Genomic DNA, 12460 nt, shown 5'->3' with positions numbered 1-12460 from the left:
CATTGCGACTCAGAGGGCGATCTGGGATTTTAACTTCTATGTTAAAGATGTTTACAAACCAGTCGATTAAAACTGAGGAGTTTCACATTTTAGTTCCTGTTAAATCTTCATCATCATCTTCACTGTGACATCACAGCTCCTCCTCCTCACCCTCTCGTGGAACTCTGTGATGAGCCATAGCTCCGCCTCCAGGTGACCCCCTCGGTCTTCTGAGCCGATGAACCTCAGGATGTTTTCATGTCTCATCCCTGGAGTCGTGAACACGTCTCTCTCGTTCTCCCACGACTCCTTATTCTGTCGGGGGGGGGGGGGAGACATTTTTAAAAAGTGAATCGGAGACACGCCCACAAACAAACGGAGACACGCCCATAAACAAACGGCAAAATGAAAACCTGTGGTCGCACCTGGACGGGGAAAACCTTCACGGCCACGTGTTCCTTCATCATCTGGGCTTTCCACACGCAGCCGAAGCGCCCCCTGGCTCTCACCTCCAGTAACTGCAGGGGCTGGAGACCCAGCGGGGGGGACGCAGGAGGAAGACCTGGGTCCTGAGGAGAGGGGGGGGGGGCCTGATCAATAATCTGATGATCAGACGATTCTGTTTACATGTGTGAATGAACAAATTAATAAACAACAAATATCTTGAGGCGTCACACGGCAAAGTGATTTCAGTCTGATCCAGCGCCACCTGCAGTTCATCAGAGGAACAACACCAGTGGGTGAGAGCAAGAGAGAAAACAGGCTGCAGTTCACCAAGCAGCCACAAGGGGCGCACCACGGGTTCAAGACTCCACTGAGTGTGAGAGACAGAATGTGTGTGTGTGTGTGTGTGTGTGTGTGTGTGTGTGTGTGTGTGTGTGTGTGTGTCTGAGTGTGTGTGTGTGTGTGTGTCTGAGTGTGTGTGTGTGTGTGTGTGTCTGAGTGTGTGTGTGTGTGTGTTTGTGTGTGTGTCTGAGTGTGTGTGTGTCTGAGTGTGTGTGTGTGTGTGTCTGAGTTTGTGTGTGTCTGAGTGTGTGTGTGTGTGTGTCTGAGTGTGTATGTGTGTGTGTTTGTGTGTGCGTGTGTGTTTGTGTGTGTGTGTGTGTCTGAGTGTGTGTGTGTGTGTCTGAGTGTCTGAGTGTGTGTGTGTGTGTGTGTCTGAGTGTGTGTGTGTGTGTGTCTGAGTGTGTGTGTGTGTGTGTTTGTGTGTGTGTCTGAGTGTGTGTGTGTGTGTTTGTGTGTGTGTGTGTGTGTGCGTGTGTGTTTGTGTGTGTGTCTGAGTGTGTGTGTGTGTGTGTCTGTGTGTCTGTGTGTGCGTGTGTGTTTGTGTGTGTGTCTGAGTGTGTGTGTGTGTGTGTTTGTGTGTGTGTGTGTGTCTGAGTGTGTGTGTGTGTGTCTGAGTGTGTGTGTGTGTGTGTGTGTGTGTGTGTGTGTGTGTCTGAGTGTGTGTGTGTGTGTGTCTGTGTGTGTGTGTGTGTGTGTGTCTGTGTGTGTGTGTGTGTCTGTGTGTGTGTGTGCGTGTGTGTTTGTGTGTGTGTCTGAGTGTGTGTGTGTGTGTGTTTGTGTGTGTGTGTGTGCGTGTGTGTGTCTGAGTGTGTGTGTGTGTGTGTGTGTGTGTGTCTGTGTGTGTGTGTGTGTCTGTGTGTGTGTGTGCGTGTGTGTTTGTGTGTGTGTCTGAGTGTGTGTGTGTGTGTGTGTGTGTGTGTGTGTGTGTCTGAGTGTGTGTGTGTGTGTGTGTGTGTGTGTGTGTGTGTGTGTGTGTGTGTGTACCTCTGTAATGTCCACGTGTCCGTACGGAGGTTTGCGGTGTGTGTACATCCAGACGGCCGTGAGCAGAGTGACAGACAACATGGTGACAGGCAGGAAGCAGTAAATCATCACGTTTAACACGCCAACGCTAGGGGGCGGGGCTTTGATCACTAACACACACACACACACACACACACACACACACACACACACACACACACACACACACACACACAGTAGATTAATTAATGAGGGTGGAGCTGTGACACAGGAACCAGAAGCACGTGACATCATGTGAGACTCACGCGGTCCGATGGCGTCCGGCAGGTGAGTGAACTTGTCGTTGCAGGCGTTTCCTTCGCAGCAGCAGAAGAAGACCTGCGGACTCTCCTCCGTGGCCACGCACTCCCGCCTGACAGACACACACAGGAAGTGCACAACGGTTCATGTCATCAGCTGTACCTACATGGATTCATCATGAAGCCGCTCTGTGGCGGTCGGGAGTTTGTGTGTCATTGCTATTAAACACTGCATGACCTTTGACCTTCATGGTGTGTGTTAGTACCGGTCGTAGCAGTTGAAGTCGTCCAGCCAGCAGCCCTTCCTCACGGGCTGGATGGATCCCGACTCGTTCCTCCAGGAGGCGTAGCAGTGCGAGCGCTTGTCCGCCTCGCCCTCGCAGCGCTCCACGCCGCTCTGGTTGGTCTGCTCCAGCTCGAAGTTCACGTTGTAGTAGAGACACTCCAGGATGTCCTCATGGCTCAGTCCTGCAGCTCACACAGGATTCAATGAGTCAGTGATCCAGGGGGCGCTGTCTGCTAACCCCCCCCCCCCCCCCCGGGGTTCATTAACAGTTATTACAAACACACACTCGTCTGACAGACGTTTAGAGGTCAGCCTGGACGCTAACGCTCGCTGGTCAATACTCCTTCATCATCTTCATCATCCTCACCACCTGCACCACAATCATCTTCATCATCTTCATCTTCACAATCATCTTCATCATCACAATCATTTTCATCATCACAATCATCTTCATCATCCTCACCACCTGCACCACAATCATCTTCATCAACTTCATCTTCACAATCATCTTCATCATCACAATCATCTTCATCTTCACAATCATCTTCATCATCTTCATCTTCATCATCTTCATCTTCACAATCATCTTCATCATCTTCATCATCACAATCATCTTCATCATCACAATCATCCTCATCATCTTCATCTTCACAATCATCTTCATCATCACAATCATCTTCATCATCTTCATCATCCTCACCACCTGCACCACAATCATCTTCATCATCTTCATCTTCACAATCATCTTCATCGTCTTCATCATCACAATCATCTTCATCTTCACAATCATCTTCATCATCTTCATCTTCATCATCTTCATCTTCACAATCATCTTCATCATCTTCATCATCACAATCATCTTCATCATCACAATCATCTTCATCATCTTCATCATCCTCACCACCTGCACCACAATCATCTTCATCGTCTTCATCATCACAATCATCTTCATCTTCACAATCATCTTCATCATCTTCATCATCACAATCACCTTGCTGGTGGACAACGATCGAACTTACTGACAAAAGTAGTTTAATAAAGTTTTATTCTGAGGTTTGTGACTTTAACACACACACACACACACACACACACACACACACACACACACACACACACACACACACACACACACACACACACACACACACACACACACACACACACACACACACACACACACACACACACACACACACACACACACACACACACACACACGTCAGAACAGCTGCCCCATATGGCAGCCAGCGTTTCCATGGTGACGGCTGTATGGCGGGCGTAAGAGCCAGACACACAATGAAGGTCAAAGGTCGACCGTCTCTCACACACACAATTTAAATATATGCTGATCAGTGGTGATGTCATCATCAACACCAGGAAGTGTCCATCATGTTTCTGCTGCTTGGACGTTAAATCTGATGAATCAGCAGCAACACGTCAGAAACATCCCAACACGCGTGTCCGTTAACATCATTGAGTTTGTTGACATTTCAGCACACGCACACATGTGCACACGCACACGTATGAAGCCTGAAGATATTCTGCAGGATATTAAGTATCATCTAGTTGTGAGTTTGTGAGTTAAGATAAACAACTGAACCGTGAGGACTCAGAGCTGAGGGGGGGGGGCAGACACAGGAAGTGACCTGCAGAGGTCATGTGATCATGTTTACATCACCTGACACGTCGTCAGCTCTGATCACAACACACACTCTTCACATCTTCATCGTGTGTCAGCTCTTCTTCACCAGAGTGTGCCCCCCCCCCCCGTGCTGTTCTCACTGCTCTTCAGACTCTACACAGGAGCTCAGGAGGAGGAGGAGGAGGAGGAGGAGGAGCAGGAGGAGGAGGAGGAGGAGGAGGAGGAGCCTCCTGGAGACAGGTCTGTTCTCATGACCTTTGACCTCCTCTGCTTTATAAACAGGGACGGCTGCAGCTGTGTTATTTAAAGATTCACGATTTAGTCCGACTGTGATAAAAGACTCACACATTAACACTGTGTGTGTGTGTGTGTGTGTGTGTGTGTGTGTGTGTGTGTGTGTGTGAAACCTCCTGTTTCCATGATGATATGGACACAGACGTGCACAACCCACAAATGCAAATCACTCAAAGTGTGTGTCTGTGTGTGCGACATTATCATGCAAAATGACCACATTCAAATTAAGAAGCCTTGTGTGATCCAGACATGAGGGTCAGGGGTCACTCACACACACATCTGCTAGGCAAAGTTGTGTGCACGCATATGTTGTTGAGATCATCTACACAAACACACACTCACACACGTTTAGGTTTCATGTGTGTACGATTATAACAGCAAGGTTCTCGGACTTGATTTAACCAAGATGAGAACAACCATCTACACATGGACCTGGAGGGACTTCAACAAGTCCCACAACGAGTCCCACAACGAGTCCCACAACGAGTCCCACAACGAGTCCCACAAGTCCCACAACGAGTCCCACAACAAGTCCCACAACGAGTCCCACAACAAGTCCCACAACGAGTCCCACAACAAGTCCCACAACGAGTCCCACAACGAGTCACACAACGAGTCCCACAACGAGTCCCACAACGAGTCACACAACGAGTCCCACAACGAGTCCCACAACGAGTCCCACAACGAGTCTCAGAGGCTGGAAAACTCCACTAGGCGTAACCATAGCAACAGTGATGACATGGTCTAGTGTGACCGTCGGCCCTTTACTCCGCCTCTCAGACGACAGACACACACAATAGATGTGACCTCTCACACTTGGGCCTCATCGTCTCTGAACAACAAAGACTCCCCCCCCCACTCGTCTTTCTTTGTGCTCTGGACTCCAGACGTCCTGTAGGTCTGAGGGTTCAGGTCCAACATGGCAGGAGGACATTAGAGCTGCAGATAAGAACCTGGGACCTGTCCATCAAAGGTTGTTATCAGGGTCTCACACACACACACACACACACACACACACACACACACACACACACACACACACACACACACACACACACACACACACACACACAGTGTATCAGAGAGTAACACAACGAGACAGATGAGAACTTTTGACTTTTTAAAAACAGCCTCACATCACGTCTCCATGGCAACAGGTAGTGTCGGCCATCTTTACATGTGACTGAGGAATAACTCAAACTCAAATATGACATCATCATGACGACACAAGGACCTGTGACGTCACTACAACACAACGACGAAGTGAGCACACACACACGTGTGCGCGCGTCTATGTAGTATTTTACCAGCGCGCACGCGCACAGAGCCTCTTCCCACCCTCACTACTACAAGGCCACGTGCACGCGCTTCATTCATCCACCCGTCGCGTGCTGTAGTAAAAACGCGCGTGTAAGAGAAGATCGATCCGCGTGCACGTGTCAGCAGACAATGGAGCTCTGCAGCCTGAAGCACGCACGCGCCGATTCCCCGACGTGCACACTCACGCGCTTAGCGTGCACGCTCCGGTGCGAAAGGAGGACAAGGAAACGTGCCCCCCCACAGAGACAGGCGCACACACTCTGTCTCCCTCACACGCACGCGCGCAGACACACGCACACTCAGGTGGATGAACCACAACAGTCTCTCGTGCACGCGCCGCACCAGATGAAGGACCGTCCCCGGGTTCGGGTTCTAGGGTTCTAGGGTTCTAGGGTTCGGGTTCGGGTTCGGGTTCGGGTTCGGGTTCGGCGGTCCCCGGCTCACCTGCACACATCGTCCCCAGGAGCAGAGCCGCCCCCACGGCCACGCTCCTCCTCATGCTCCTCCTCACGCACCTCCTCACGCTGCTCCGCACACATCAGCAGGACCCGGGCTCCGGGGCGTGCGTGAGAACCCGCACGGGTCTAAGGTCCCGGTGGATCCGGAGCCATGCGGGTCAGAGTGGGTGTGAGGACATCCCTCTCTCCTCGTCCTCTTCTCTCCTTGTCTCCTCCTCTCTGTCCTCCTCTCCTCTCTGTGGGGCTGATGGGGACAAGCAGACAGGAAGCTGCGTCAAGCTGCGCTGCACCACCTGCCTCCTCTTTCAAAATAAAAGATGGAGACACGACCCCTGGTGGCTTCATTTGAAGTGGTGGCCACATCCGGAGGAGGAGCCGAACATATAACTTGACTACATGATTTATTCTCTGAGGATTCACTGTCCAAAGCGTTGATTCCACAATGTTAACAAATAATTAATAAGAAACTGGATCCTGATCCTTCCACGTGTTATACAAAGTCCTTTGGTGTCAAGAGGCGACAAAACATAAAGACTCATGCGAATACTTATTATAAGTTTGAAGAATCGATTTTTATCACAAATGGTAATAAACACGGTAGGTGGCAGGAATGCAATTATTTTCTTTATAGAAACGAGGGTGGTAGAAACTTTATTTTGATAATCTACACCGGAAGTTTCGTCTTTAATTTTGATGAACTTGACCGTGTTTGATGCAGCCAGGATGAACTGAGTCCAAGAGGGATCCGAGAGAGAGGGACAGAGAGAGAGAGAGGGAGAGAGAGAGAGAGTGAGTAAGAGAGAGGGACAGAGAGAGAGAGAGCGAGAGAGAGAGGGACAGAGAGAGAGAGCGAGAGAGAGAGTAAGAGAGAGAGAGGGACAGAGAGAGAGAGAGCGAGAGAGAGAGAGGGACAGAGAGAGAGCGAAAGAGAGAGAGAGAGAGAGAGAGTAAGAGAGAGAGACAGAGAGAGAGAGAGAGAGAGTAAGAGAGAGAGAGTAAGAAAGAGAGACAGAGAGAGAGAGAGAGAGAGAGAGTGAGTAAGAGAGAGGGACAGAGAGAGAGAGAGCGAGAGAGAGAGAGGGACAGAGAGAGACAGCGAGAGAGAGGAACAGAGAGAGAGAGAGCGAGAGAGAGAGAGAGGGACAGAGAGAGAGCGAGAGAGAGAGTAAGAGAGAGAGAGGGACAGAGAGAGAGAGAGAGAGAGAGGGACAGAGAGAGAGAGAGCGAGAGAGAGAGAGTAAGAGAGAGAGAGACAGAGAGAGAGAGAGAGAGAGTAAGAGAGAGAGACAGAGAGAGAGAGAGAGAGTAAGAGAGAGAGACAGAGAGAGAGAGAGAGAGTGAGTAAGAGAGAGGGACAGAGAGAGAGAGAGCGAGAGAGAGAGAGAGCGACAGAGAGAGAGAGCGAGAGAGAGAGAGTATGAGAGAGAGAGGGACAGAGAGAGAGAGAGCGAGAGAGAGAGAGAGAGAGGGACAGAGAGAGAGCGAGAGAGAGAGTAAGAGAGAGAGAGGGACAGAGAGAGAGAGAGGGACAGAGCGAGAGAGAGCGAGAGAGAGAGAGTAAGAGAGAGAGAGACAGAGAGAGAGAGAGAGCTGAAGCTGCTGTCACTCATAACAACAGGTGGGACCACTGTATACAAACACTTTATAAAATACTAAATTATTTTCACCACTGTAAAATCTTAACAACTGATTCTTTCTTGATAATATAATTTCTTCTCCTGCTGTTCACCGTGTTTCCAACAGACCTGTGTTTCTGTGTGGGGACCTCCTGTGGAGACGCAGCCCAACAGCAGGTGGACATGTGACCGTGGACACAAGCAGCAGATGAACTGAGGAGTTCCTGATGGTAGACCATGTGAGGAGACACGTTGTGTATCCAGAAGTCTGGTTGTGATCATAGTCCTCGATCAGCTGACACCAGGATCAGGATCCACCATCAGGATCTATGGTCCATTATCAAAGTCTGCGATCCTCCACCATGATGAAGTAGTTCTTCTGTCTGAAGTGGTCTCAATGAAGATGATCCATCATCAAGTTTTCTATGTTGTCCCAGTCCAGCCCTTTGTTTGTGGAGAGAGAATCTCCTGCTCTCAGCCTCAAGGTAGAACCAGGGCTCCGTTGTAGCACTGGCGGGCCCGAGCACCCGCATGTTGAAGCCTGTAGCGGTCGGGGAGAGAGCGATCGATGACCAAGCGCACGTCTCTGCATTGCATGCATTTTGCGCTCTGCGGCAACGATAAACGCTTCACTTCCTGCGTCCTTCACGCGATGTCGATCTTTGCCTGTTTATTGCTCATTACGGTCCACGCTATCGCAATGTGAAAATTTCATGTAAATTGAATGACAGTTGTAAAACAAAGCTTACTTCCTGTTGCCAGTAGGTGGCGCCATCACTATTATTACGCACAGACATATAGATCTGCTCAAGCAGACGCTCTGATGTAGCGTGAACAATTTTGTGTCAATTGGACAATGTTACCACAATTTGGGGCTGTTGCTACACACATGTAGTTTGAGGGAAGTTGAACCTAGAAAACCGAAGTTACAGCAATTTCGCCCTGAAAAAGCCCAAAAAGGAAATGAAAGTCCTTCAAAATAGATCAGGGCCTCCCACCGCTCGGTGCTCGGGTTCTAATGAGAAAACAACAGCAACATCAGTTCTTTCAAACACATTCATGTCAGTTAAATTATAGATTTCTGTATTTACAAAGTGAGAACTAAATATGTGTGATAAAGGAAGGTCAGTGTTTGATTGACAGCTGATCTCTGTGCGGAGCAGAAACGACAACGCGACGAACTTTGATCAACAAACATGGAGACAAAAGAAGTTAAAGATTTACACACAGAATCTAAATCACTGCTTTTAATGACTCGAGTCTATTTGAGTTTACAGAACTCAGCTGTGACTCCAGAACCATAACACTCCACTCCAGCATAGAGCGGCTGAGTGAACGTGGTCTGGACTCTGTGGAGGAGAGTCATGGTGCCAGAGACGCTGTAGAAGGACAGAACACCTGTACTGTGATCCAGGTACACTCCTACTCTGGAGGACACAGGACCTAACACTGGAGTCATGTTGCTGTTGTAACAAAAGTAACAATAACTGTTATCAAAAAATAATGACCAAGATTTATCATTGAATCCAAATAAACCTTCATCTGAGTCTCCTGCTCTGCTGATATTCTTGTATGTGACTGCTACACAAATTCCTCCTCCCACCTCCACCTCCACCTCCGAGTAACAACGTCCAGTCAGACTCTCTCTACTCAGAACCTGAGGCCAAACAGTGAATCTGTCTGGGTGAGCAGAATAAGACTGTTCATCACTCATACGTGTTACTTTTCTGTTTCCCTCAGATAATAACAGACGCCTGTTTGCTGTGTTTGGATCCAGTGTGATTTCCTGTGAATACTTTAAGAAGTCAGCTCTGGTCTCTGGCTCTGGTTGTCGCAGTAAAACACACACTTGAGACACAATCTGTAAAATCTGTGTCTCTGTCTCGCTCAGAATGTCCTGTAGTTGACCTCTGACCTGCGACACAGCTGCTGTCACGTCCTCAAAGTCCCTCAGAGGACGGAACCTGATGCTGGATGAGTGTGTAGATCCACTGAGTGGTGACAGTGAGGGGTAGTTGTGTAGAAGCTGGTTGTGATCCTCTGTGTCTGAGAGCTGCTTCAGTTCATGGTCTTTCCTCTTCAGCTCAGTGATCTCCTTCTCCAGTCTCTCCTGAAGCTCTCTCACTCGACTCACTTCAGTTTCCTGCTGGGATCTGATCTGCTGCTCCACATCAGAGCTTCTTTTCTCCAGCAGACGGATCATCTCAGTGAAGATCTCCTCACTGTCCTCCACTGCTTTATCAGCAGAGCCATTGACGGCCTCCTCCTCCTGTTGAAGCAGCTTCACGTCTCCCTCTGTGTCCTGGACTCTCTGCTGGATTGTTTGTCTCCTCAGCCCGAGCTCTCTCTGCTTCTCAGTCCTTTCTGCTGCAGCTGACACTGTGTCGTGGTCTTTATGTTCCTCCACAGAGCAGAGATCACAGATACACTGCTGATCAGTGCGGCAGAACATCTTCATCACCTCGTCGTGACAAGAGCAGATGTTCTCCTGGAGCTTCTCCGAGGGATCCACCAGCTTGTGCTTCTTCAATGCAGCTGACTGAAGATGAGGCTGGAGGTGAGATTTCCGTTTTCTCCCAGTGCAGACATCACAGAACACATCTTCAGGTCCAGCAGAGCAGTGATCAGTGCCAGAGACTGTAGAACAGATTCACTTCCTCTGAACAGAAACAGATCTCTGCTCCTCCCTCTCTCCTTCACTTCCTCTTTTCCCACGTTTTAACACACAATTGAAAAGAGCAACAGTCTGGTCTATCGCTATTTCTATACTAGACTAATAGATCTGTTCAGGTCAAAAACACTCTTTTCTCTCTTCAGATCTTATAAATCTTTCACCTTTACGTCTAAGACATCAAAGGATTCTAACATCACTGACACTGTGACATTAAAGCAAACTGACAAAGAACTATTTGCTTTATGAATCCTTTGAAGTGTTCTTTCATATGTACAGCTCATTTGAGCTGTATATTGTTAAGCAGCCAAGAGCAGTTCATCAAAGTTTAAAACATGTCACTTCCTGTAGCCAGCAGGTGGCGCTGGTGATTTTAAGTTATGACTTCTTTGTAGATGTCATTAGGTCGCGACTCTTGTATTATGTGTCTAGTTTGGACTTGATTGGACCAAATATGCCAAAGATACAGAAGCTCGTGTTTTGATGGCGTGTAATCAAACTTTGAAGCCACACAACGGTCACACAGTGTGATGAAATCAAATATACTGAGGCAGTTTATATCTCCATCTTGTTGACATGACATTCCCAGAAGTTGAAGTTGATCTGATGAAATCCCAAGGACAAGTTCATCAGAGTAAAATTGTAGAAAATGGCCAAAAAAATCCAAAATGGCGGGCTTCCTGTTTGGTCTAGCATATCTATCCAAGAGACTTATTTCTTTGTCATGACAAGACACATGTCCCTATTGATTTTTGTAGAAGTAGGTCAATCGTAGTGCCGGGGCTGCCCTTTAGGGGGCGCTAGTCAGTGATTTTGCCACGCCACGAGTCATGGTGCCAGAGACGCTGTAGAAGGACAGAACACCTGCACTGTGATCCAGGTACACTCCTACTCTGGAGGGCCAAGGACCTGACACTGGAGTCATGTTGCTGTTGTAACAAAAGTAACAATAACTGTTATCAAAAAATAATGACCAAGATTTATCATTGAATCCAAATAAACCTTCATCTGAGTCTCCTGCTCTGCTGATATTCTTGTTTGTGACTGCTACACAAATTCCTCCTCCCACCTCCACCTCCACCTCCGAGTAACAACGTCCAGTCAGACTCTCTCTACTCAGGACCTGAGGCCAAACAGTGAATCTGTCTGGGTGAGCAGAATAAGACTGTTCATCACTCATACGTGTTACTTTTCTGTTTCCCTCAGATAACGACAGACACCTGTTTGCTGTGTTTGGATCCAGTGTGATTTCCTGTGAATACTTTAAGAAGTCAGCTCTGGTCTCTGGCTCTGGTTGTCGCAGTAAAACATCCACTTGAAACACAATCTGTAAAATCTGTGTCTCTGTCTCGCTCAGAATGTCCTGTAGTCGACCTCTGACCTGCGACACAGCTGCTGTCACGTCCTCAAAGTCCCTCAGAGGACGGATCCTGATGCTGGATGAGTGTGTAGATCCACTGAGTGGTGACAGTGAGGGGTAGTTGTGTAGAAGCTGGTTGTGATCCTCTGTGTCTGAGAGCTGCTTCAGTTCATGGTCTTTCCTCTTCAGCTCAGTGATCTCCTGCTCCAGTCTCTCCTGAAGCTCTCTCACTCGACTCACTTCAGTTTCCTGCTGGGATCTGATCTGCTGCTCCACATCAGAGCTTCTTTTCTCCAGCAGACGGATCATCTCAGTGAAGATCTCCTCATTGTCCTCCACTGCTTTATCAGCAGAGCCATTGAGGGCCTCCTCCTCCTGTTGAAGCAGCTTCACGTCTTTCTCTGTGTCCTGGACTCTCTGCTTGATTGTTTGTCTCCTCAGCCCGAGCTCTCTCTGCCTCTCAGTCCTTTCTGCTGCAGCTGACACTGTCTGCTGACATTCCTTAAACCCATCTGTCAGTCTTCAGGGGGGGGGCTGTTAATACACACATGTAGTTTGAGTGAGATGGACCCGTGAACACGGAAGTTACAGTGACTTCGTGTGTCATGGCGAGTTGATGAACTTTGATGCCACGCCATTAATATAGCGTTTGACGAAAAGTCACAGTAATCTTATATCTTCATTATTAATGTCTTGAGAGCCGTGACACAGTTTAACCTGGTTGAGGTCAGTGGATGAGGAGGAATACTTCCAAGTGTAAGACATTTCCTGTAGCCAACAGGTGGC

At 48.5% G+C, this 12460-nt stretch overlaps 1 protein-coding gene across 1 annotated transcript in view; it reads right to left on the bottom strand.

Annotated features, from left to right (window-relative positions):
- The window catches only part of LOC133027210 (activin receptor type-2B-like), a 10977-nt gene extending 4909 nt beyond the window's left edge, over window positions 1-6068 (bottom strand). Inside the window, exons 1-6 of the mRNA XM_061094242.1 lie at window positions 6014-6068; window positions 2294-2495; window positions 2034-2140; window positions 1750-1898; window positions 405-548; window positions 151-294 (exon numbers count right to left, since the gene is read on the bottom strand). Of these exons, the coding sequence (XP_060950225.1) occupies window positions 151-294; window positions 405-548; window positions 1750-1898; window positions 2034-2140; window positions 2294-2495; window positions 6014-6068 (801 nt within the window). The remainder of the gene's footprint in view (window positions 1-150; window positions 295-404; window positions 549-1749; window positions 1899-2033; window positions 2141-2293; window positions 2496-6013) is intronic.
- Window positions 6069-12460: the final 6392 nt, after the last annotated feature.

Source organism: Limanda limanda, chromosome 20 (assembly GCF_963576545.1).
Source record: "Limanda limanda chromosome 20, fLimLim1.1, whole genome shotgun sequence".
Taxonomy (NCBI): Eukaryota; Metazoa; Chordata; class Actinopteri; order Pleuronectiformes; family Pleuronectidae; genus Limanda; species Limanda limanda.
The sequence above is the reverse complement of the archived record's forward strand: the minus strand, read 5'-3'. Positions and strand labels throughout refer to the sequence as shown.